At 48.2% G+C, this 21,030-nt stretch overlaps 1 protein-coding gene across 1 annotated transcript in view; it reads right to left on the bottom strand.

Moving 5' to 3' along the window:
- Positions 1–21,030, bottom strand: part of COL17A1 (collagen type XVII alpha 1 chain) — a 60,987-nt gene that overhangs the window by 1,500 nt on the left and 38,457 nt on the right. Inside the window, exons 28-53 of the mRNA XM_074999896.1 lie at positions 20,844–20,883; positions 20,186–20,238; positions 18,964–19,035; positions 18,636–18,662; positions 17,804–17,839; positions 17,224–17,259; positions 16,915–16,995; positions 15,507–15,542; positions 14,741–14,821; positions 13,345–13,389; positions 13,152–13,193; positions 10,300–10,362; positions 10,046–10,096; positions 9,229–9,255; positions 9,095–9,136; positions 8,848–8,913; positions 8,402–8,452; positions 7,070–7,192; positions 6,366–6,503; positions 5,711–5,800; positions 4,484–4,622; positions 4,382–4,399; positions 3,364–3,542; positions 2,902–3,054; positions 1,744–2,076; positions 621–752 (exon numbers count right to left, since the gene is read on the bottom strand). Coding sequence (XP_074855997.1) covers positions 621–752; positions 1,744–2,076; positions 2,902–3,054; positions 3,364–3,542; positions 4,382–4,399; positions 4,484–4,622; positions 5,711–5,800; positions 6,366–6,503; positions 7,070–7,192; positions 8,402–8,452; positions 8,848–8,913; positions 9,095–9,136; positions 9,229–9,255; positions 10,046–10,096; positions 10,300–10,362; positions 13,152–13,193; positions 13,345–13,389; positions 14,741–14,821; positions 15,507–15,542; positions 16,915–16,995; positions 17,224–17,259; positions 17,804–17,839; positions 18,636–18,662; positions 18,964–19,035; positions 20,186–20,238; positions 20,844–20,883 — 2,154 coding nt within the window. The remainder of the gene's footprint in view (positions 1–620; positions 753–1,743; positions 2,077–2,901; positions 3,055–3,363; positions 3,543–4,381; positions 4,400–4,483; positions 4,623–5,710; positions 5,801–6,365; positions 6,504–7,069; positions 7,193–8,401; positions 8,453–8,847; positions 8,914–9,094; positions 9,137–9,228; positions 9,256–10,045; positions 10,097–10,299; positions 10,363–13,151; positions 13,194–13,344; positions 13,390–14,740; positions 14,822–15,506; positions 15,543–16,914; positions 16,996–17,223; positions 17,260–17,803; positions 17,840–18,635; positions 18,663–18,963; positions 19,036–20,185; positions 20,239–20,843; positions 20,884–21,030) is intronic.

Raw genomic sequence — 21,030 nt, 5'->3', positions numbered from 1 at the left:
TGCCGCAAACAGGCCCTTCCCCTGGTTGCAGAGATACCAAACAGCACTGCAAGGAGACTCAAACCAAGGCACTCTGGAATGTTTGGCTAAGCAGTAGTGGACAGGCTGGCTGTGATGCTTAAGAGACATTGGGCCAGGCTCTGATGTTGCTCTGGAACAATCGCACTGGCATCAGCCGAGCTTCTCTGGAGCCTCTGGTGCCAGAGAGAGCAGAGCCTGGGCCACTGTCACATCACAGGAGTAGAACACTGAACACAGAGTTCTTAGCTAAACACACACACAGCTGCAGCTGGAACCTGCAGAGCTGACACTGGTTTTGTGAAATGTGATGGGCAAATGTGACTGACCTGACTCAACGCTCAGTTGTTGCTCACCCTGTGCTAGTCAGCAAAGAAGGTAGAGGATGGAAAGAGCCCTCCTCCCTTTGCTTTTCGGCACAGGCAACAGACCACATTTTGGCACCTACTCTTGCAGGAGGTAAGGGCCAGAGGATGTTGCCAGTGAAATCAGCACTGGGAACCCCACCCTCCCATAGTGCCTGAGCCAACAAGTGGGGAGAGAGCTGGGGGAGATCACTCGATGCTCTGGCGTGACCAAGGAGGGACCAAAGGGATTCTTACTTCTGAAGAAGTCCATGAGGTCCTCAGTGACGTTGCCATAGTTTGCGAACACCCTGCTGATCCCAGGTGGTCCAGGCGGTCCTGGTGGACCTTGCACAGCGAAATTTATCATGTCCTGAAGGAGGCCTCGACCTGGGAAATTAAACACAGGGTTTATAACAGAACAATAAAGAGAGGAGTATCCGAGTAGGGCAGGGCCTGACCCTTCAGCAGAGTCATTTGGATGCCAGGTTCCTGGTTCATTAGAATTCACCCAGCAGGGCTGGAGATACGTTATGGACCACACCTGCAAACCTGTTAGAGCGCTTCTATTTCTGCAGGAGATGAATCTCAGAGGGTTTGTGCTGCACGTGATTTCACTGCTGTGGAGCTGGCGCTACTCCTCATAGTAAACATTTTTGAGGTGTGTGGTTTTATTTGCCCTTCTAAATCACCAGAGACCAACAGCCCCTGTGCAAGAGCCCAACACAAGAATTCTGGGACCCCAGGCACCCTAATTTGAAGACTTAAGAGGAACTTTGTGGTGCATTGGTCTTGCACAGGCATCTCTGCACAGGAGCCAATTTCACCCAAAGACAGAGGGCAGCAATCTCCCCAAAGCTATGCATTTCAGTGTCTTACCTGGGCAGATTATTTTCAGTTCCCTGGGCAGGGGAGGGCTGTCCTTTGCTATTGCTAGAAACAGTGAACCCCAATTCATTGTCGCTGATGTTTAATCAGCAAAGAATTCAAAGCTCAGTCTGCATCCAGTGTTTGTGACTGCCATAATTTGCTCCCACTGGCTCAGGAGCAGAAGTAGCACAGTTACTGGGTCTGATTTCCTCCTAACTGCACAGAAATACTCCTCCAGAGCAGTCAGCACAGTAATCTCCCGATGGACACATGGGTGAGCAGGTTTGGCCCCTCAGTGCTTTGCACAAGCAGCGGCAGGGATCAGGGCCTTGCTCTCAGGGCTGATGGACTTCGGAGAGAGCTACATCCAGCACTGCTCTGCTGGAAGGAGTTTTGGCCCATCTGATGGGAAGGATAGAGGAAGGGAAAGGGGTGAATGAAAGGGGCTGGGGGCTAGAGGACTCAGGGAGATAAGGCCCCACCATGTAGCAGGAGAAGGTGACTCACTCACTCTGTATGCTCTCCGACACCCGAAGTGCCAGCTCATTGTAATCCCACTCGCTGTGGGAGCTGCTTGAACTCATCAACCTGCTCCCTGTTCCATCTGCTCCCAGGGAGCCACCATATGAGCCGCCTGCACCCAGCAACCCATTGTCCAATCCGCTGGCACCTAGGGATCCTCCATATGCACCACCTGCACCCAGGGATCCTCCATACGATCCACTGGCACCCATGGCTCCTCCATATGACCCAGCCATAATGCCACTATCTCCTTTTGGTCCTGGGGGCCCCATAGGCCCTGGAGGCCCTGGAGGCCCTGAGATGACCCTCCGAACATCGTCACCTGCAAAACACAACAAGCGATGATGGGACTGTGCTAGTACAGACACACACACATGCCACACTCGCCATGCTACGCAAAGACAGAGTCCTGGGGGGGGTGCTGGTGGCCAGCAGCCTGGGAAGGTTAGGCCGTGGCTGAGGGTCTGCAACATGATTATCCTGCAGAACACAGCATGCAAAAAACACACTTCACTTTCCATCTGCAAACTGCCCCAAGAGCCCAGCAAGTGTTCTTGGCCCCAGCGGGGCACACAGAGGCAGACAGCCAAAGAGGGAGCCTCCCCAGATTACAAGCCACTTTTCAAAGGTTGCCTTCAAGATTTTTTTCTAGCACTGGCTGGGAGCACAGAAGGGTTAAGGGCATACTTGCTGCTGGCTCAGTCCAACAGCCCGTACCCCTTTCCACCGCTCCTTAGGAAAATCACCTTCTCCATAAAAAGTCAGACAGCAGCAAACATGATAGATCCACCTTTAAAGATAAGAGTAATACACACTCATCTGCTCTCTAGTGCCCTGCATCTTAGGATCACTGTATGCTGTGTGACTCCTTCCCCCAGCCCTCCCACCCAGTTTGCTGCAGAATACGTAAGGTGCAACAGGTAAAATTCAGCCCAGGGCAGAGGTCTGGTTCAGGGACTAGGTACCAGTTAAGTCCTGCATCAACTTTTGGAGGACTTCACTGGTACTTAGTCTTTGCAGTAAACTTCACCTCGAGTGAATCCTACTAGGTCACAGAGCAGACTTGTCAACTGTAATGTTGACCGGAGCCAACAGCAAGCAGAGTGGGTAGGTGGTGAAACTGCCATCGGACACCAAGTCTCCTTACTGGTTAGATATTGGATCAGCTCGCTCCGGAATGTGTCACTCAGCACGTTGTCAGTATAGGAGAAGTGGCCAGTTCCTGACAGACCTGGTGGCCCTGGTGGCCCTGGAGGTCCGGGGGGTCCCGGTGGTCCAGAGACAGAAGAGTACCCCACACCTGGAGACAGCAGGAAAGGGGAGAAAGCATTTTTGCCAATGGAAGACAACATGGCATCTACATCTGTTTTGGAATCTTGATTGTTTCAAGATTCCCACCCCAAATTCCACCTCTCTTTGGGCCCTGAAATGCAGACATTGATGAGATTTGCAAGCAGCCTGGGGAGTCAGTGTCACTTAATGGGAATTACAAATCCCAGTCTCCTGGACTGCTAAATCTCGGCCTAACTCTCCCTGCTGTCTTGGCATGTCATTTTCTCTGCAGCCCCAGACACTTCCCAGCAGCTGTGGAGAGGAAGAAGGTCCTCACTTTGCAGATAAGAAGTGACATCCTCGAGGCTGAATGTGGAGAGAGAGCTGCCTGGCATTCCAGGGATTCCTGGGGCTCCTGGAACTCCCGGGGGTCCTGGTGGCCCAGGGGGTCCAACAATGCCACTAAATCCAGAACCTGGAAGTAAAATGGAAGAGAAAGTCATTGCAAGGCTCCCACTCCATTGTAACCAATCACGTTTCTGCAAACTACAGCTGATGAAAGGGCTTCATTCCCACTCTTTGATTTGCAGTAGGCGCATGTGGGGAATTCAAGAGAAAGTGCTGTGAAGGGCCTGCAGATAGGCAGGCTAAAGATTACACTGAAACATTATTCTGTCACTGTAACAAAGAGAGCTGGGAAGCTAACTCATAATCAGTAAATTCCTGGTGGTTGAAACTTATCTCCATGCAGAAGCAGACCACTTATGGTCCATTAAGCAAGGCTGAGATGATGCAGAGGACTTTTGCTGCCCCTGATCACTAGATGGGGACTTCTCCACTTGAGAATCTAGCCTCTGTCTCTGCTCCTGGAATAGTCTCATATATACTCAGCAAGTGCATCTCTGAATCTCAGTCCATGGCCTGATGGTGCATACTCAACCTGTGTTGGGTAGCTGTGATTGAGGCACTTAATCACATGGTATTACTCCTGTTCCTGACTGGATAAGCATACAGCGCTTTCAGCACAAATGGGCAGATTTCACATTTAGTTTCTGCAAATACTGCTAGCTCCCAGCTTTGAACTTTGCTTTGACAAAATGGTTCTGCCAGTAAAACTCGGGCACCCGGGTTGAACTGCTCCCTGAGGGTTGGTGAGATTTCAGTTCAACAAACATTTTCCAACTACAATGACAAAAAGTAGCTGTTCCCTCTGGAACTGGGTAATAAGATCCAGTCAGGCAGGGCCTGATTGTACAAGATGCAGAGCAGCGAACTGAACCCGGTGTTCATAGCCCTTTCCTAAGTTTTCTAAGTGCTTTTCCTTTGTGCCGACCATTGGCACTACATGCCTACACTTAGGGCCTGGCACAGAGCTCACTGAAGTCAATGGGGGCCTTGCCATTGAGCTCTATGGCTTTTAGAACAGGCCTTTGGAGAGAACAGAAAGAAATACACACTAAAAAGGATTGTTACTTGTTAGGTAGCTTATAACCCGTCTGGTCAATTCGTCATAGTTCAAAGACAAGCCATCTCCTCCGGGGCCAGGTGGGCCTGGGGGACCCCGTGGTCCAACTAGATACTGACGAACTTCTTCTCCTAAAAGGGAAAAGGAAAGTTCATGTTTTGTGCTGCTGGCTGGCCCCAGCGGGTGGACAGGACTCAACTACAGCATTCACAGTCTTACAGCAAGGCTTCTGAGCCAGGGGTGCCCACTGAATAACGGACTCTCAAACCTGTCAACAGGACGCTCCCAGGATACACCAGCTCCCCATGGACATGTGTCTAGGTACTGCTCTGGGAGCTGTGTATCTTAACAAGTCCAACCCTCCTTCAGGATGCGGATCCCCCAGAGACTGTGTACCGGCTCCATACTCTTTAAGCTGCCCCAGGGATTGGCTCTGCTTGTTTTCAGGAGTCTGGGCTATTGCATCAGAACCTTCCCACACCATGGTCCTCCCTACATCTCCTACTAAGTTCGCTGTCTGATTGTATTTCCTTTGGGAAAGCTCATCTTAGAGGCAACCCAAATGAAGAGAGCCTAAGTGATTTCCCTCCAAGGGCCTCAGTTGCTCATCTGGAGCTCTCTGCAATCCCACACTATCACCATGATTTAAACCTATGGCACATCTCTGCCATGGGCTTCCCCTTTGATCTGAGACCTGATGTGATCACAGTTCCAGTAATAGAGATTACAGCTGCTTACTCACAAACAGTAGCCAAGGCTATCCAGAGTTAAATAATCTCAGCCCAAGGGATATCAACCCTTAATAAGCCAACCTTTAACTCTGGGAGGCTAGGAAGGAAATTTCCCTGGGGGCAGATTTTGCCATTGCAGCCTGTTGCAGGGTTTCCTCCTTTGAAGCAGCTGGTGCTGATGACAGTGACAGGCCACTGGCTGGATCCAGTCTGGCACATCTTGCATTCGTAAGCTTTACTCGGCAATGTTCCCTCTATTTTTTCCATCCATGCGCAGAATAAATTTTGCTATGTGCACTGAGGCCTGTGCGGATGTGCACCATTGGTAGAAACACATGCGGCCGGCTGTGGGTGCTCAGCGAATCAGCTGAGTGGCCTCTGAACCTCTTTTGGGTGGCTGCCCATGCATTCAGTTTACAGGGAATGCTGTTACCCAGCCAATACCGAGCAGCAATGGAATCCACAGCCCTTGCTGCTGGGGCACTTACTCTGCAGGATGGCGAGGAGGTCTTCGTATGACAAGGCCCCTGTGGATGATGACGATGATGAAGATGACATCTCAACACTGTAACCGGAGCCTGTAGGAACAGAAATGTTGACTGTTAGGTAGGATGAAGACAGACACAGAAAGGCAGCCCGACAGAAATGGGCGTGTCCAGTGGTGACAAAGAACCGGACTGCCTCTGGATCCGGGCTGCAGCTTGAAAGAAATGTAGACATGTGGAAAAGAGGTGCAGGTTGAGGAGTCCACATGGCTGGACCACAATGTGGTCAGCTGATAAGTATCAGTCATGTGACCACAGAAATGAAACAGCCTGGCACTTGGGAAACCATAGGCCTCTGCTCTCCCAACCAACAAGGGGTTCTCTATTGGCCGCCAGAGGCACAGGAGCATCTGTCCCTTTGCAGAGGGTCTAGCATCCCAACAAAGTATCTAACAGGCAGTAAGAAGTGGCTAATTCTAATGTGAGCGTGAGATGAGATGCGGGGTATTTCTCCACAGGCACTAGGAACCGCCCAAAGCACAGGGCCCAACGAAGAGTCACATTCAGCTCTCAGTTACACTGAGTTGCCAAAAAGGAGGTTGCAAGCGCGAATACGATCTGGTGTGCAGCACTGAGGTAGATGGAACATAGGGCTTACTCCTCATGAAGCTCATGACACGCCTAGCTAGCTCAGCATAGTCCAAGGCTTGACCATCCATGGTGGTGATGATTCCTGGAAGTCCAGGAGGACCTGGGGGGCCTTGAGGTCCAATCAGATAATGCGCAAAGGTGCCACCTAATGAGAAAAAATGGTGACAGCCAACTCAGCAGAGTGAGAACAGTGTGACAGAAGAGGGATTGTACACCAGGGTCTGAAGGGAGCTTGGCCGTGTGGCCTCCCTGGTTGGGTTTTATGTACCACCTGAGGATGAGCATATAATATGCTCACTCAGTGGCCTCCCCTCACCTTGGCGCATGGAAGTGTAACACTACCTGCCATCCTGGGGTGTTTGGGCAAGATCCTGGCAGTAGGCAGGTGCATGTTAGAGGGGCTGGTGTCACTGGTGTATAGGCTGCTGAGCAGCAGGTTGGGTACAGCCCATGCTGAGTTGTCTGCTGCACTTGGGAGAATTACTAAAGGCGCAGGAACCTTCCAGCGAGGTTGAGAGCGGGTGGGTCAGAAGGAACCCAAACCTTTGGCACATCTGGGTTCTGTTTAGCTTTCCCCTCCCCTGCTGGCCCAGGCTGGAGATGGGCGGAGTGAATAATTTCACCTCTGCAATGGACCTTGGGTGGTGGAACTGCCAGGAGAAGCTGAATGACCAGCCCCCATCGAAGCCCAATGTCTCTGGTTGTACTCACTCTCCAAGTACTGTGCAACATACTGCTGAATCTCCTGCCGTGAGCCACCAGCAGGGCCCTGGGGCCCAGGAGGGCCAGGAGGACCTGGGGGACCCTGGATGTATCTTGAGTTTGAAGATCCATCTGAAGAAAGAAAAAAGTCAATGGCGTTTAGCGTCCAGAGACGGGACCAAGCACTGGCAAGGGAGGAGAAGGTACTAACCCCTTCACTTGGGTGGGGAAAGAGCCATGTTAGTATGGTTAGGGCTAGAGAGACCCTTAGTTAATCAAGGTGAAAGAGGCACATAACACTGGCGCTCCAAGCTCTGCCCTGGCTCACGTTTTTCAAGTGTAAGTCTGGGTATTGGCTGTTATTACATGTAGTACCCTGAGCTATCTCCGGTCTATCTGAGCTACTTCTCTGGCTCCTCATCACCGTAGCATGTGAGTACCTCACAGTCTTTCATGTATTAACACCCCTGCACAGAAGGGCAGAGTTCCAGGCCCCATTGTGCAGTGGGGAAACTGAGGCACAGAAAATTACTTGTCCAAGGTCATGTAGGAAGCTGGCGGTGGAACAGTCATTGGACCCTGCAGGTGTCTCCAATTCTAGGCTTCTGCTCTCACCACTGGGCCATGCTGTCCCAAAATGTCCTTCTCTACACCACTTCTCCCTATGTCCTGCTGTAATATCACCATCAGCTGGTAGGATCCTGCTGTCTGTCACCAGCAGGAAAATCCTACATTTCCTACAGCAAGCTTTGGGCACCAGAATTTTCTCCCTCTGGCAGCCTGCCAGCACCCCTCAGTGGGAACCTTGAATGGGATTTATTGCTCATTTTGGCCAATAGTGGGTTAGGCAGAAGGGGGAGCACAAGAACAATGGGAACTAATGTATCTTGTGATTCAACACGGGCAACAGACACCGGGCTAAAGCCATCACAGCTGGGACTCTGCCAATGGATTCCATCCATGAGGGAGCTACCAGGCACCCACAGCATGTAAAGGAACCAGGCCTGAGTCCCCTCTCACGCTGGCTGGTGTAAATGAGAAGTCAGCGGAGTTATGATGGTGTCAGTGAGGGCAGGCCAAGAGGCTTGGAGCTCAGTGAGACAAGCCATTGCAGCAATGCCTTCCCAAGGGTCTGAGTGGTTCTTGCAATGCAGCAAATTCACAGAACAATTCTGAAACAGTCCATTTTGCGAGAGATGTTCAGGAGAGCCAAAGGGTTTTAGGAGCACAGGCGCCTCTGATTTTCAGCAAGACCCATGCTCCTAAATCCTTTTGAACTTCTCTCCTATTAATGACAGCATCACCTACTAGACAGGACCAGATAGCGTCCACTCCCCTTACCTGTTGAAAACCCTCCTGGAATGCCTGGAGCCCCTGGCAGACCTGCATCACCTGGAAAGGAGAGAGAGAGACACGGGTAGCCTGAATCAGACAGCCAGGGACTAATTCACCTGTTGGGAAACTTACAATGGCTGGTGCCCATGTTCCCTTCCGGGCCCCCTACTGATTCAATCTGAGACGGGGTCATGAAGACTGGGATGAATCGAGCAGGCACGGTCAGCCCTCGGCAAACCTGCAGCGAGGCGAGTAAGGGCCACCAACAATGGCAGCTGCTGCGCTCTGGGCAGGGCAGTCTCTGCTCTGTCGGTGGCACAGCCAGGCTTTCAGCCTGCACCAGCCCAGGAAGAGCAGACTACCTCAGCCCACTGGGCTGGAGGAGAGTCCTGAGTGTGCAAGGGCTCCAGGTTCAGGCCCTGAAGAGAACAAAGGGTTTTCTTTTCACAAACCTTTGGGTCCAGGGGGTCCTTGAGGCCCTGCGGGTCCTGGGGGTCCCTGGATGGCAACTCCAGCACCTGCCCAAGCAGAATACCAGGGAGAGGAGTCAGAGACAGAAACACTTGGGGAGTTCCTGACCACACTGAAGTCAATGAGAGACCCACCATCAATTCCAGTGGGGCCAGGATCTCTCTGCCTGGCTTCAGGTAAGTGCTAAAGCACCACTGACAGAGAAAAGGAAGACACGTGAAGACTGACCTTCAGCAACGAACCCTGGGAGACCGGGTTGACCTGGTTCACCTGTAGGACACACAGTGAGACACACACGGTCAGACATCCCTGCCGTTAAAGTATCCCTCCACCTAACAGTGGCACCCAGTGCTCTTCTTTACCTGTGAATCCTCGTGGGCCTGGTGAACCTGCAGACAGGAAAACAGAGGCATCGTTAGATGGCTCATACCCACCTGGTTTGGATTTGATGGATCAACTAAGCCCTGATCGAGCTGGTGGAACACAATCACAGGCTCTGATTCTCAGAGCCAGAATGAGTATGTTATACCAGTCCAGGGAGAAAATTCTCTCCCCTCCACAGCAGGCAGCCTTCTCCTGAGCAAGGGCCAATGTTCAACACTCCCTCCTCCATGCCTGCTGCAGAGTACATCTGAGTGCCAGGGCACCCTTCTTCAGGACAGCAAAGCCACAGGGGGATGGGTGTCCCATGTGACAATGTCAGTGACAGGCCCCAATGCTCTGCGGCTAAGGCAGAACAAAGGTGGGCCTGGCCCAGAACAATGAATGCCCCCCAACCACAGGCCAGGCTGCACTGGGGGCTGTGGTTGGCCCTTTGATGGCAGGATTGAATCTTTGGTCCTGAATGCCCCCTGGTGCACACAAACTCTAGATCTGAATGTTGTGGCTTCACGCTGGCTTGGATCCTGAACTGGAATCCAGCTAGCTGCCCCTGAGCCAGAGGAAATGCCTGTCTATTTTATTTGAGTAAAGCTCCTTGGAGCACCATCATGGCCCAGGGTTCCTCAGTGCTAGGTGCTGTACACACACAGAACAAAAAGGCAGCTCCTGCCCCAAAGAGCTTCTGCATTGCTTATCAGGGTTTGGTGCTGAGGCACTTTACTGGTGTCCTAAAAAACACAGCTCTTGGGGAAGGCTCCTGCTCGGTCGGAGCAGTGGGCTCTGAGAAGATGAACTCACCTTGGTCTCCCTTTGGTCCTGGTGGACCTGGTGGGCCCACGAAGAATGTGTCTGTAATGAAGACAAAAGGGCTGCTTTAAGTACTTGAAGTACAGACACAGAGATGGAACGGAGGCACATTACATGGCCACCCCCGGCCCTTCTACAGTTCCCTGAAGCCAGGGATTGCCGGGGATTCGTTTGTCTCCCAAAGGGACAAAGAGGATTCAGAAGGATCCAAATACTGGAGTTAGGAATCAAGTGAAGGTACGGACCTGAGGTGGGCACGAAGGAGCCTGGTCTTCCTGGTGGACCTGGTGGACCTGGTACTCCTTCTCCTAAGCCAGGTAGACAGAACAGTAATAAGAAGGGAGGGAGAAGGCCAATGAATGCAGCAGTCCACATGCAGCATTGCTGGATTGCCAGACCTGGTGAGAGCACCTCTATCTCCCATCAGTCAGTCCCTCCCGGCTGTAATACTCTAGGCTCACAGCACAGCCCCTTTAGGATGAAACTCCCTTTACAATGTGGGGTAGGGAAAATCCCAGAGTGCCTCAGTGCATTCGAATGCACTTTCCACTCCTTGTTCAGTGAAGCTTTGCTTCTGCCGTTTTCATTCACGACAAATGGGGCCCACATTGCTCAGCTTGTGGGGTTACAGCCGGTACCAGCTACAAGCCAGCTTTTAGGTGGTACGTTCCAAAAGGTGATCACCTCCTCTGGTCTGGCTGAGAAAGGGAAGTTACCTCCCCTCCTCCCGCCCCACCCACAGAAAGGGAACCAGGCGACCTCCTTAGCAACCAGTATCGATCCTGGCAGGGAGTTCAAAGGAGCCAAGGCTAGGCCACTGGGCAGCTGAGAAGGACTGGACTGACGTTGCTGCAGCTGCACAGATGAGTTGCTGCCCTTGACTTTCCTGGACAAAGATTCCCCACCATCCTCCCACCAGCTGTCAGTGCCACCAGCCACTCCAGGGTATGGGGGCATTTTGCGAGACAGTCCCTCTCCTCTTAGAATATAACTCCCCTTCCAGTGAAGGACATCTGTGAGAACACAGGAGATGAAGTCCTAGCCATGTGGAAATCAATTGCCATGCTTTTGTGCACGTCTATGGGAACAAGAATTCCCCCACAGTGTTTCAGAAGGGGCACATGACAAATGGACTGTACCTCCCTCCAGGGGCAGAGGGTGAAGCTGCTGCTAGGAGAGGCAAACTCCACAGCCTGTGCCCCATCCATATACAAACCCTGCTCATCCTAGGCCCCACTGCACTGTCTCCCCTCTCTCTGCTCACCCCTTCCACCCAAATCCTTGAATCCCAATATAGCAAATGAGAAATGGTGGGGGGCAGGAACTCTTCCGATTTTTTTTTCCTAAAGAAAAGGGAACATGTTTTCCATTGTGTGCCAGATTGTGAAGACTGGACATGCAAAAGGCACTTAATTAAAAGCACTAAATTTAGGAATAAAAAATGTCAGTCACAGGTTTTGTGATATAACCTGAAGTATGTCAGAGATTTATTTGCAAGACCTGTATAGTAAGGGCAACCCAGTTGTCCTGCTGAACACAACAGTAAATATTACAGAACATATAGTGCAGGTCTTCCCTGGTTTACATTTTCTTCACAGACTTTACATTTTCTTCATTTTATATTTTAAATATACTCTTAAGCCTCCCTAAAGTAATCATTTTCAATTACTACATATTTAAATTCATTGAAACAAAAACATTATTTGAAATTAATCAGTCAGAGCTTTTTAATGTGTCCATAACAAAGTTCATTGCTTTAAGAAACAGGGAACACTACCTTACGTTGTGTGATTTTCATAACGTGTTTATGAAATTTCACTATATGTTTGCCAAAAATATGTTTCCAAAGATTTTAGGCATAACAAAGGAATTCATAGCTTAGTAGGATAATGATTTTGGTGGAGGGTTCTCTTAAAAACTTGTTCATCAAATAGACGTAAAAGGGAAACTCATTTGTCCAACTCTCTGGCAGAAAAGGAATGTTGTCTGATTAAGAGCTCTGTTCAACAGGGCGTGAAATGAGAGTAGGGATGAATAGGAAGGACAGGAAGACTTTAGAACCAAGATTTTACACTATAGTAATTAAAATCAAAACGTATTTTATATAGGGGTAGGGTTTTGAAGAGTTTATTTAAAGAAACTGTCTGAAGAGGCAAGCTTTTAAGGCCAAAGCTGAATACTCAAACTGTGCATCTAAATATCTTTTCAAGAATTGTCTAGATGTGATTTTATATGATTCAGCCACAAACTGAATGAAATATTTAAAACACATTTTAAACTAAGATCCTGTAGACATAATAATGCACAACTGGTTTTGTCAGTAAATTCTGGGTTGGCAGGTGCCTGTTACATGGTTTTAATTACTACCTCATGGCTCTTTCACAGGTTCAATTTAATGTTAATAAGTCTGGCAAGCTGAAAGTCTTTTCACTTTTAAGTTAACAGATACACATCTGGGGGAAGAGTCACCAGTCTGCAAACTGCAACAGCCTCTTGTAGGAGCCTACAGGAACTGTCAGAATAGGGACAGGAGGAAGGGAAAGGTTGAGCACTAAGACCCTGGGAAAGCATGGCCTCCAGTTGCCTCTTATAGGCCGTGTCTACACAAGCCCCAAACTTCGAAATGGCCACGCAAATGGCCATTTCGAAGTTTACTAATGAAGCGCTGAAATGCATAGTCAGCGCTTCATTAGCATGCGGGCGGTCGCGGCACTTCGAAATTGACGCTCCTCGCCGCCGCGCGTCTCGTCCCGACGGGGCTCCTTTTCGAAAGGATCCCGCCTACTTCGAAGTCCCCTTATTGCCTTCAGCTCATGGGAATAAGGGGACTTTGAAGTAGGCGGGGTCCTTTCGAAAAGGAGCCCCGTGGGGACGAGACGCGCAGCGGCGAGGCGTGTCAATTTTGAAGTGCCGCGACCGCCCGCATGCTAATGAAGCGCTGACTATGCATTTCAGCGCTTCATTAGTAAACTTCGAAATGGCCATTTGCGTGGCCATTTTGAAGTTTGGGGCTCGTGTAGACACGGCCATAGCCATCACTCATGCAGGGTCTCAGTACATGTGGGTTACACAGGTATTTGAGGGAACAAGGTTTTACCTGGTGGGCCGCGAGGTCCTGGCGGTCCCTGGATGGAAGCACCTGAGAAAAGAAAAAATCAGAAGCTTTCAAGAATATTGCCATAACAAAATGAAAAAGCTGAAAATATGGTACAGACTTTAATCCACCCCCATGACCCCTCTGATCTCTTGTATGTGCTGCACTGTCGGCAATACTCCATTTTAATAAATACCTGGAGGGCCGGGAGGGCCTGGAGGTCCTGCTAACTGTGATGAAACTGCAAAAGCAAGAGGAAAAACAAAGGAAATATTGTTGCTATAGAAACCATTGTTGCTATGTTACTCATGGAAGCGACTGAATTCAGGGATAAAGAAAGATCTTTGGTACAAAGCCTCATGCGTAAAAGGAAACCTGGACACACCCGTGATTCTGAGAAGATGGGGCAGAAGATCCTCCTATGTTTGTCCCCTGGGGACTTTGGGAATATGCAGCAAGAACCAGTGCAGGTGAGGCTGTGGTGAACAAGGTCACCAGAGTTGGAAGCAGTTTGAAATCTCTCTGGACAGTTAGTCCTGCGAGAAAGACCAGGGAGGCCAACGGAGCCAGGCTGTGATGATCAGGGTATTCAGGAGGCGAAAGTATTTCTTAAGGGGGCCTGAAATTTTTGGTGAGAGATATGGGAGGCCAATTTTTAATTCATCTGGGCCCCAGATAATAAGCAATGGATTCCACCCTCAATGGTGCAATGTGAATCTCAAGTTTGGCGAGGTTCAATCCAAGAGTTGGGTTCAACCTGTTACAGAGCAGTGGGGCAGTCATAAAGTCCTGTTCCAGATCTGAATTACTCCCAAGTTAGTGTTTGCATCAGGGGAATGGATTGGGACCACTTTTAGTCTTAATCTATCCCTCACCAAGATCTCAGACAAATTTACAAAAGCTTTTCAGAGCATAGCAGGGTGATCCGAGGTATAATGAATAATTGTAAAGCAATTGGTTGAAAGGTGCCCGCTGTATTACGTAAAACAACTTGATTTTTCTCAGGGGATACTGCCAGTAACTCAGTTCTGTTTCTGTCACTTCTCCCTTGATACCATCATTCTGTCCCTGCTGATTTTGCCCTCTGATATTTGGGAGACCCAGGGCTCTCGTTCCTCCTTCACCTCCATTTAATATGGCATTTTAGACTGGGTACTTCTTTGCAGTGGGCTTAGCAGTAGTGTCATTGTGAGCACTGGGCAGCTGCATGTTCTGTGGCCTAGTAGCCAGAATGGTACAGTAAGACTCAAAAAGACCTGAGTTTGGTTCTTGGCTCTGGCCTGTGAATTCTCCTATGAGCAGACCATGTCACTGCCTTGTGTTTCAGCTTCCCCATCTGTAAAATGGGGATAATGTTACTGTCCTCCTTTCTCAAGTGCTTTGAGTTCTACCAATGAAAAATGTTTGATAGCATTATTGTCATCATACATATGCCGCTCAACTCAACTCCACTTCAGGCACACTCTGTTTACACCATATTGAGCTAGAAGCATCTCACGCTGAAGGACCCTCTCCCCTAGCTGTTAAAAGGGCTGGCCTCATGCACTGACCCCTCATGCTGCCAACCAAAAACCAGAAGCAGCAGTTCTTACGTTGAGATAGTGAAGTTGCAATTTCTGACTTGATGGTTTCCACAACGGTTTCACCTGGGAGCCCTCTCTCGCCACGTGGACCTTCATCAGAAAGAGAGAATGAGGGTTATTTAGATTGGGGATCTGCAAGGCTGCAGGCTAATCCACCAGCTCCTGCTCTCCCCTGACATTGACTCAGATTTTGTTTTCTGTTATAATAAACCGGGTGACAAAAACTCAATCCTCACCCCAATGTGGAAATCCCTGTATAGTCTGCCATTATTACCAAGATCAGCTCAGGGTCCACCTCTTTTTGACACTGTAGGACCTACTTGCTCAGGACCATGATTCAGCCCTTCAAAGAGATTTAGGTACTTCATTCCTGCTGAAGTCTGTTGCAAGGGTTGCTGGGCAGCTAAATGTCTTTGAGGATCTGGGTCCATTTTTCCTATGCCAGAAAGGCAGTTTGATTGCAATTTGTTCTACGAGAGAGCTAATGCCTGGCTCAAACAAAAATAGAATGATGCAAGTTTGAGCTTTCACCCAGAAGATATTTGGGTATTCCTCACACTCCTTGGAAGGGGAGGGAAAGATGAAAATTGGGAATTTCTTAAAATAGCAAAACTGTGAATGCAGATGAATGAGTCAAAATGAATAGATCTGCAAACAAGATTGTACAAGAAGCAGAGAAATAAGGAGCTGTACTGAGAGATTTTGTAAAAAAGAGAATAAATGAATTAAGTTCATTTAGAGGCAGACAGTGTGATAGGCAGACTATGTACAGTACCTTGCTGTCCAGGGAGACCAGCTGGCCCAGCAGGACCTGGTTTCAAAGGACAAACAAAAAATGGCTGTATTAGATTTCCAAGGCAGTAGTTAATAGTATCAGGGACAATTAATAGACCTTTGGAAAGAGCTGAGAACATCAAATAATAGCTTTGTCTATACAAGTAAATTAAATCAGGATGGGGTATGAGTTAGTCAACATGCCAACGGATACTGGAGGTTCTGGAGAGGTGGCTTTCAAATAAAATAGATGATCTGGTGAGACTGGTGACATAACCAGGCAGATCCAAGGTACAATAAAAGGACAACAGGCCTGATCTACCCTTCTCTCCCTCAATGAAAGTTAGGAATAACTCCACTCCTTTGAGTTACACACTGTAAGCAAATAGGTAGAATCTGCTCCTCTGAGCATTGCACTGTGACCCCATTGTAGTGGAGGGTGGTGACTGCATTAGCAACATTCAGAAAACGTTTAGGCCAGGAGTTTAGCACGATGCTTGGAGCTGCTCATGTTTAGGGAGTTGCACTGGCAGTGCTGCAATCTCATCAGCTGTTCTTGTGAGATTCCTGCTGTCTTGACAACAACTCCACTCAATTCAGCCCCTTTGGCAAGTGCATCTGAAAACAAAACTATGGGCTTGGGGGTTCAGAGCCAGGGGATCCTTCCCCTTTCCTGAAATGCAAGTGGGGTGGGAGGACACCTTAGATTTGAGATCCCAGGCGTGACCAACTGCCAGACAATGTGCATTATGTCAAAATGTAAGTGACAGGTTCCAGGCCACATCCTCACCTCCACCTGCTCTTCCAAAGCCTCCCCACTCTTCCATCTGTCTCCCACTCCATTCTTTACACCTTCCTTCTCTGTGCTCCAAAAGACCTGCCTTTTGGTTTTAAAATCCCACCTTGAAATACGCATTCCATGTGCTGCTCTTTAAGTGAGGCCTGATCACTGGCCTCACCACTGTGGGTAGGACAGAAAGAGAAGATGATGAACAGAGTCCTCAATCTCTGTGATCAGGGCAGCTTAGCAGGGATAAGAAACCATGGCCCCCTTAATGCTGTTCCAGTAAGCAAAATGTGGCCCTCACCCAGCACTAGGAGGCACTGGAGGCCCTGGCTACATCCTCAAGATGGCTGATCAGGGTCTGGTAGGCCTAGGAAGCACCACCATGGATGTTCACTGTCTCCGTCTGTCCCGCCCCACCCCCGCTCAAAGAAGAACCATTTTCCAATTCTGCCTTTTGCAGTAAGAGGAACCAGCATTTTGTCGTAAGATGGAGAAGTTCCTAGCGAGGCAGTGACCCTGTCTTTCTCTGTATATCATACAACCCCCATACAGAGTGGTCTGTAAATACACAGCGAACAGTTGTGCAGGCTGCACCTGTAGTGAAGGAACTGAGTTTCCTTACCAGGCACACCAGGTGGTCCTGGAGGTCCTCCTGGTCCTGGTGGGCCTGGAGGGCCAGGAAGAGCAATAGCTGATGAATCGTCTGCAACACAAAAACGAGGCAGTTGTCAAACAGGGAAGAAGAGTAAATCTGCCTCAAATACCACTTGTAACAAATGCGCTGACCATTCTGCTATATGCAAATGCTGCAAATACAAAGAGACCCTGATCCATTGTAGGCACAAGAGAATGATGGACATACAAGGAATAACAGAAATTGGAGAAAATCATCAAAAACTTGAGTGGTTCAAAATCCCACTGCCAAACATACCAGTAGATATAACTCTGCCAAGAGCACCAGGTTCACCTACGAGAGAGAGAGAGAGAAAAGAAAAGAAAATAATTACTAGCTACAATATGTTAAAGAAATTTCTGATGGCATTTTTGGCTCTTGTTCTCATTCCTCTTGACCTTTTGATAGAGAAATTATAAGAATAGGAGGTAATGGGGGAAGAAAAAGAAGGGAGAACTCAGGTGACTCAGAAAGATTCTTTAATCACATGTCCAAATGCTACATTTGTCAGAACACATAATGGGCCCTGTTCTGATCATAGAAACAAGTGTGCAAGTTGCACTGAAATCACTGGAGCTTGTGATCATGTATCTGGGGGCCAGAACTGCGTCCAATCAGCATTTCAGATCAGGAGCTAGGCTGATGACTTCTTTGGAGACTAGCCTGTTTTTTTATGTGCTGTACCAGGGGAGTTTTGTTAACTCCATCTCTCCTCTTTCTTTTTTGAAATCACTAGGTGGCACTGTTGATCCAGGCACTGGTCAGAAGACAAGCAAATCCCTCACTAATATGCATTACCTAAAGAATAAATGAATATCTGGTTTGTATTCTGACTTACCTTTAGGCCCTGGTTGACCAGGGTTGCCTGGGATTCCTGGTAGGAATTGAAAAAAAAAAAAAACAATTCAAAATTATGAGTGTAAGCATTTTTTCTGGGTAATTCACAGAATTGTAACTGCAGGCTAGTGAGCCTCCCCCGACCCTAGTCATTTGATCCAACCATTTATACAGGTTGAACCTCTCTCATTTGGCACCCTCGGGATCTGACCGGTGCCAGATGAGAGAATTTGCCAGACAACAGGAGATCAATATTGTCTAGCAGCATTACCAACACTTCCATGGCTTACTTGGTTCTTAGAAAACAATTGGGGGGTAAATTACAGCTAAATAGCACAGGACACTGAGAGCCAGGACTGGTGACTGTAAACAAATGGTAGGGGATCAGAGGAAACTTGGCCACACACATGATAAGTGGTCATCCAGCTAACTAAAATCATGCTGGATTACAGATGTTGCCAGATGAGAGAGTTCCAGATTACAGAGGTTCAAACTGTATGCCTGCATTTATAGCAGATTTGTTAAAAAGATTCCCTGCTGTTGATTTCATCTCCTTTGCTCTACCAGAGAGGCCCTGATACCATAGCAAGATGGTCACGGTGCACTGAGGTGTACCACATGGCTGCTGGGAAACTTCATTCTGATGTGTCCTGGTCTTGCATAGAGTTCTACCTGTGAGGCTGAGACAACTACCAGACTAGTGAGGAGGTAGTGTTGATTTAAACTGTATTAAGGAAGAATTGTCTCTCCTGAAGGCTGGAGTTGAGGCTAAGAGGAAAGTCAGGGTCCTGCAATGTGTGGGTGATAAGTCAGAATATGGGAAAATGACTTACCTGGAGGTCCCTGTGGTCCTGGGAGACCTGGAAAAATTGAGGCAAAAATTCTAAGAGATTTGGAAATCTGAGGAAGGATAGGATCAATAATTTTGTTTGCTATTATGGGTAAGTCTTAAACTGTGGAAATCAGTATCCCTGCACGTGTGTGTAATCCAGATATTGCAAAGGGCCCAACACCCCCATATCTTCACATTTCATCCAGCTGCCCAAGTGTGCATACCCGCCATAGAACCATAGGCACTGGCAAGTAGGCAGTGTCTCCAGATGGGATGTGTAACTCAATGGCTTCGTCTAACAATAGGCATTTTTTCGTTTCTGCTTTTACCTGGCTGTCCTGGATCTCCGGCAGGTCCAGGTGACCCTCGTATTCCAGGCAATCCCATGAGACCTTGTTCACCTAAGGACAATTACCAAGGTAACTTAAACATACTTAGATTCATGTAGCACAATAACCATTTATGTTCTAGAGACTTTTCATGTGAAATGAACCAACGTGCCATAGGCAAGCACCTCCCACAAGTCGGTGCTGGCACATTCAAGCAGGTACTTTCATGCCTAAACTCCCAACTTGGTCCTTCAGAATTAGGAGGCAGACAACCAAGTTTGAAGTGCCACCATTTTATTAGGTCAAATATAAGCTATAAGGCCACTGCTGTGACACAGCACTAGTCAGAAGATCTCCAGGAGATCATGTAGGGTGTGTCTACATGAGCCCCCTCCTTTCGGAAGAGCATGTTAGTGAGGGAGTTCGGAAGATGCTACTGAGGTGCTGCCATGAATGTGCAGAGCCTCATTAGCCTAATGATGGCCACAGTGACTTGAAAGTGCCACTTTCGAATCGTGTGCTGCCCGTGTAGCCTGGGGCCTTTCGAAAGGACCCCCCAAATCTTCAAAAGCCCCTTCTTCCCATTGATTTTGGGAAGAAAGGGCTTTTGAAGATTGGGGGTTCATTGTGAAAGGCCCCTGGCTACACGGGCAGCTCACAATTCAAAAGCAGCACTTTCGAATCACCATGGCCGCCGTTATGCTAATGAGGTACTGCTTATTCATGGTATCACCTCATTAGCATCTTCCAAATTCACTTATTAATATGCTCCTTCCAAAAGGAGGGGGCTCATGTAGACACACACCTAAAGTATATCTAGTCACTCGGGCTTTTCCTTGAAATGAGGAGGGGATCCAAAGACCATATGGAAAATACACTCTTACCCATTATTTTGTGCTCCTGCCACACAAACCATATGATTATTCTCTTTTAATTTCACTCTAGTGTCTTGGACTCAGACCGTCTCAGGTGAGATCAAGATGATGGAGAACTGGGCCCAAGGATAGTTAGCATACCCTAAACATCTCTTAGTCCAATGTTAGATGTTGGATGGCACGTGACTGTACAACTATGGTGAGAGTCTAGGGCCCCAAGTCGTGACTCCATTGATTCTTCTGCTACCTTAGTAACCATCCCAAGCAGTATGCAAGTCACAATGTTATTGATATTTTGCTTCTGATGAGGCCTACAGGGAGAAAAAGGGGGAAAAATGGTCACCTACCTCTTGGGCCTTGCTGTCCATCAGGGCCAGCTGGACCTATTGAAAGAGAAGATCTCATTAGTGATTGCTGGAATGGTCCCACAGTAAACCTGGTAAGGTGGATGTTCTGTGTAGCTGAACACAAGATTCTGGATTTCATTATGTCTAAATAAGACTGGGACTGGGATCATTGAGGTTTCAGACTCTTTCACCCACGCTACGTCTACACTAGAAGCACCTGTCTACAGAAGTTACTGTCAGAAGAGATGTTCTGACAAAGCTTGTGTTGACAGATCGCATTTACACATAAAAATAGATCCATCTTTTGAGCTGCTCTGTTAACAAAACGGTCCTCTGGAGTATCTACAGGGTTTTTTTGTCGACAGTTTCTGTCAACAAAACACATTTTGTGTGTACATGCTCCACAAGTTTTGTGAACAAAATCCCAGTTTTGTCTACAAAACTCTCTAGTGTAGATGTAGCCCTAAAGTTTAAATGTAAGGACCACTTTTAGGCAAATATAATCATGTTGAAGAGATTTGTGGGAAAGATCTGGCAAGACATACAGAACTATTACACCACACAGTTATTTCCAGGGCAGTTCTCAAAGAAATGTGTTATCTATGGGTGGAAAAAACCACTTCTATTCTTTAGAAATGTTGTATCGGTTCCTTGTTACTCACCTATGGCTCCTTTAGCTCCTCTGGAGCCTGGCTCACCTGCAATCAAATTAAATCAAAGTGAATAAAAGTGTTGGTGAGGACAGATTTTATGACCATCAAGAATATCTGCAGCATTGCAAGCTAAAAATAGTATTGACAGGACACATGTCATGAGTCATAGGGTCACATGATCATGTCTACCCA

The sequence above is a fragment of the Carettochelys insculpta genome, chromosome 7 (genome assembly GCF_033958435.1).
Source record: "Carettochelys insculpta isolate YL-2023 chromosome 7, ASM3395843v1, whole genome shotgun sequence".
Taxonomy (NCBI): Eukaryota; Metazoa; Chordata; order Testudines; family Carettochelyidae; genus Carettochelys; species Carettochelys insculpta.
Note: the sequence above shows the minus strand (reverse complement) of the source record. Positions and strands in the feature narration are given on the sequence as shown.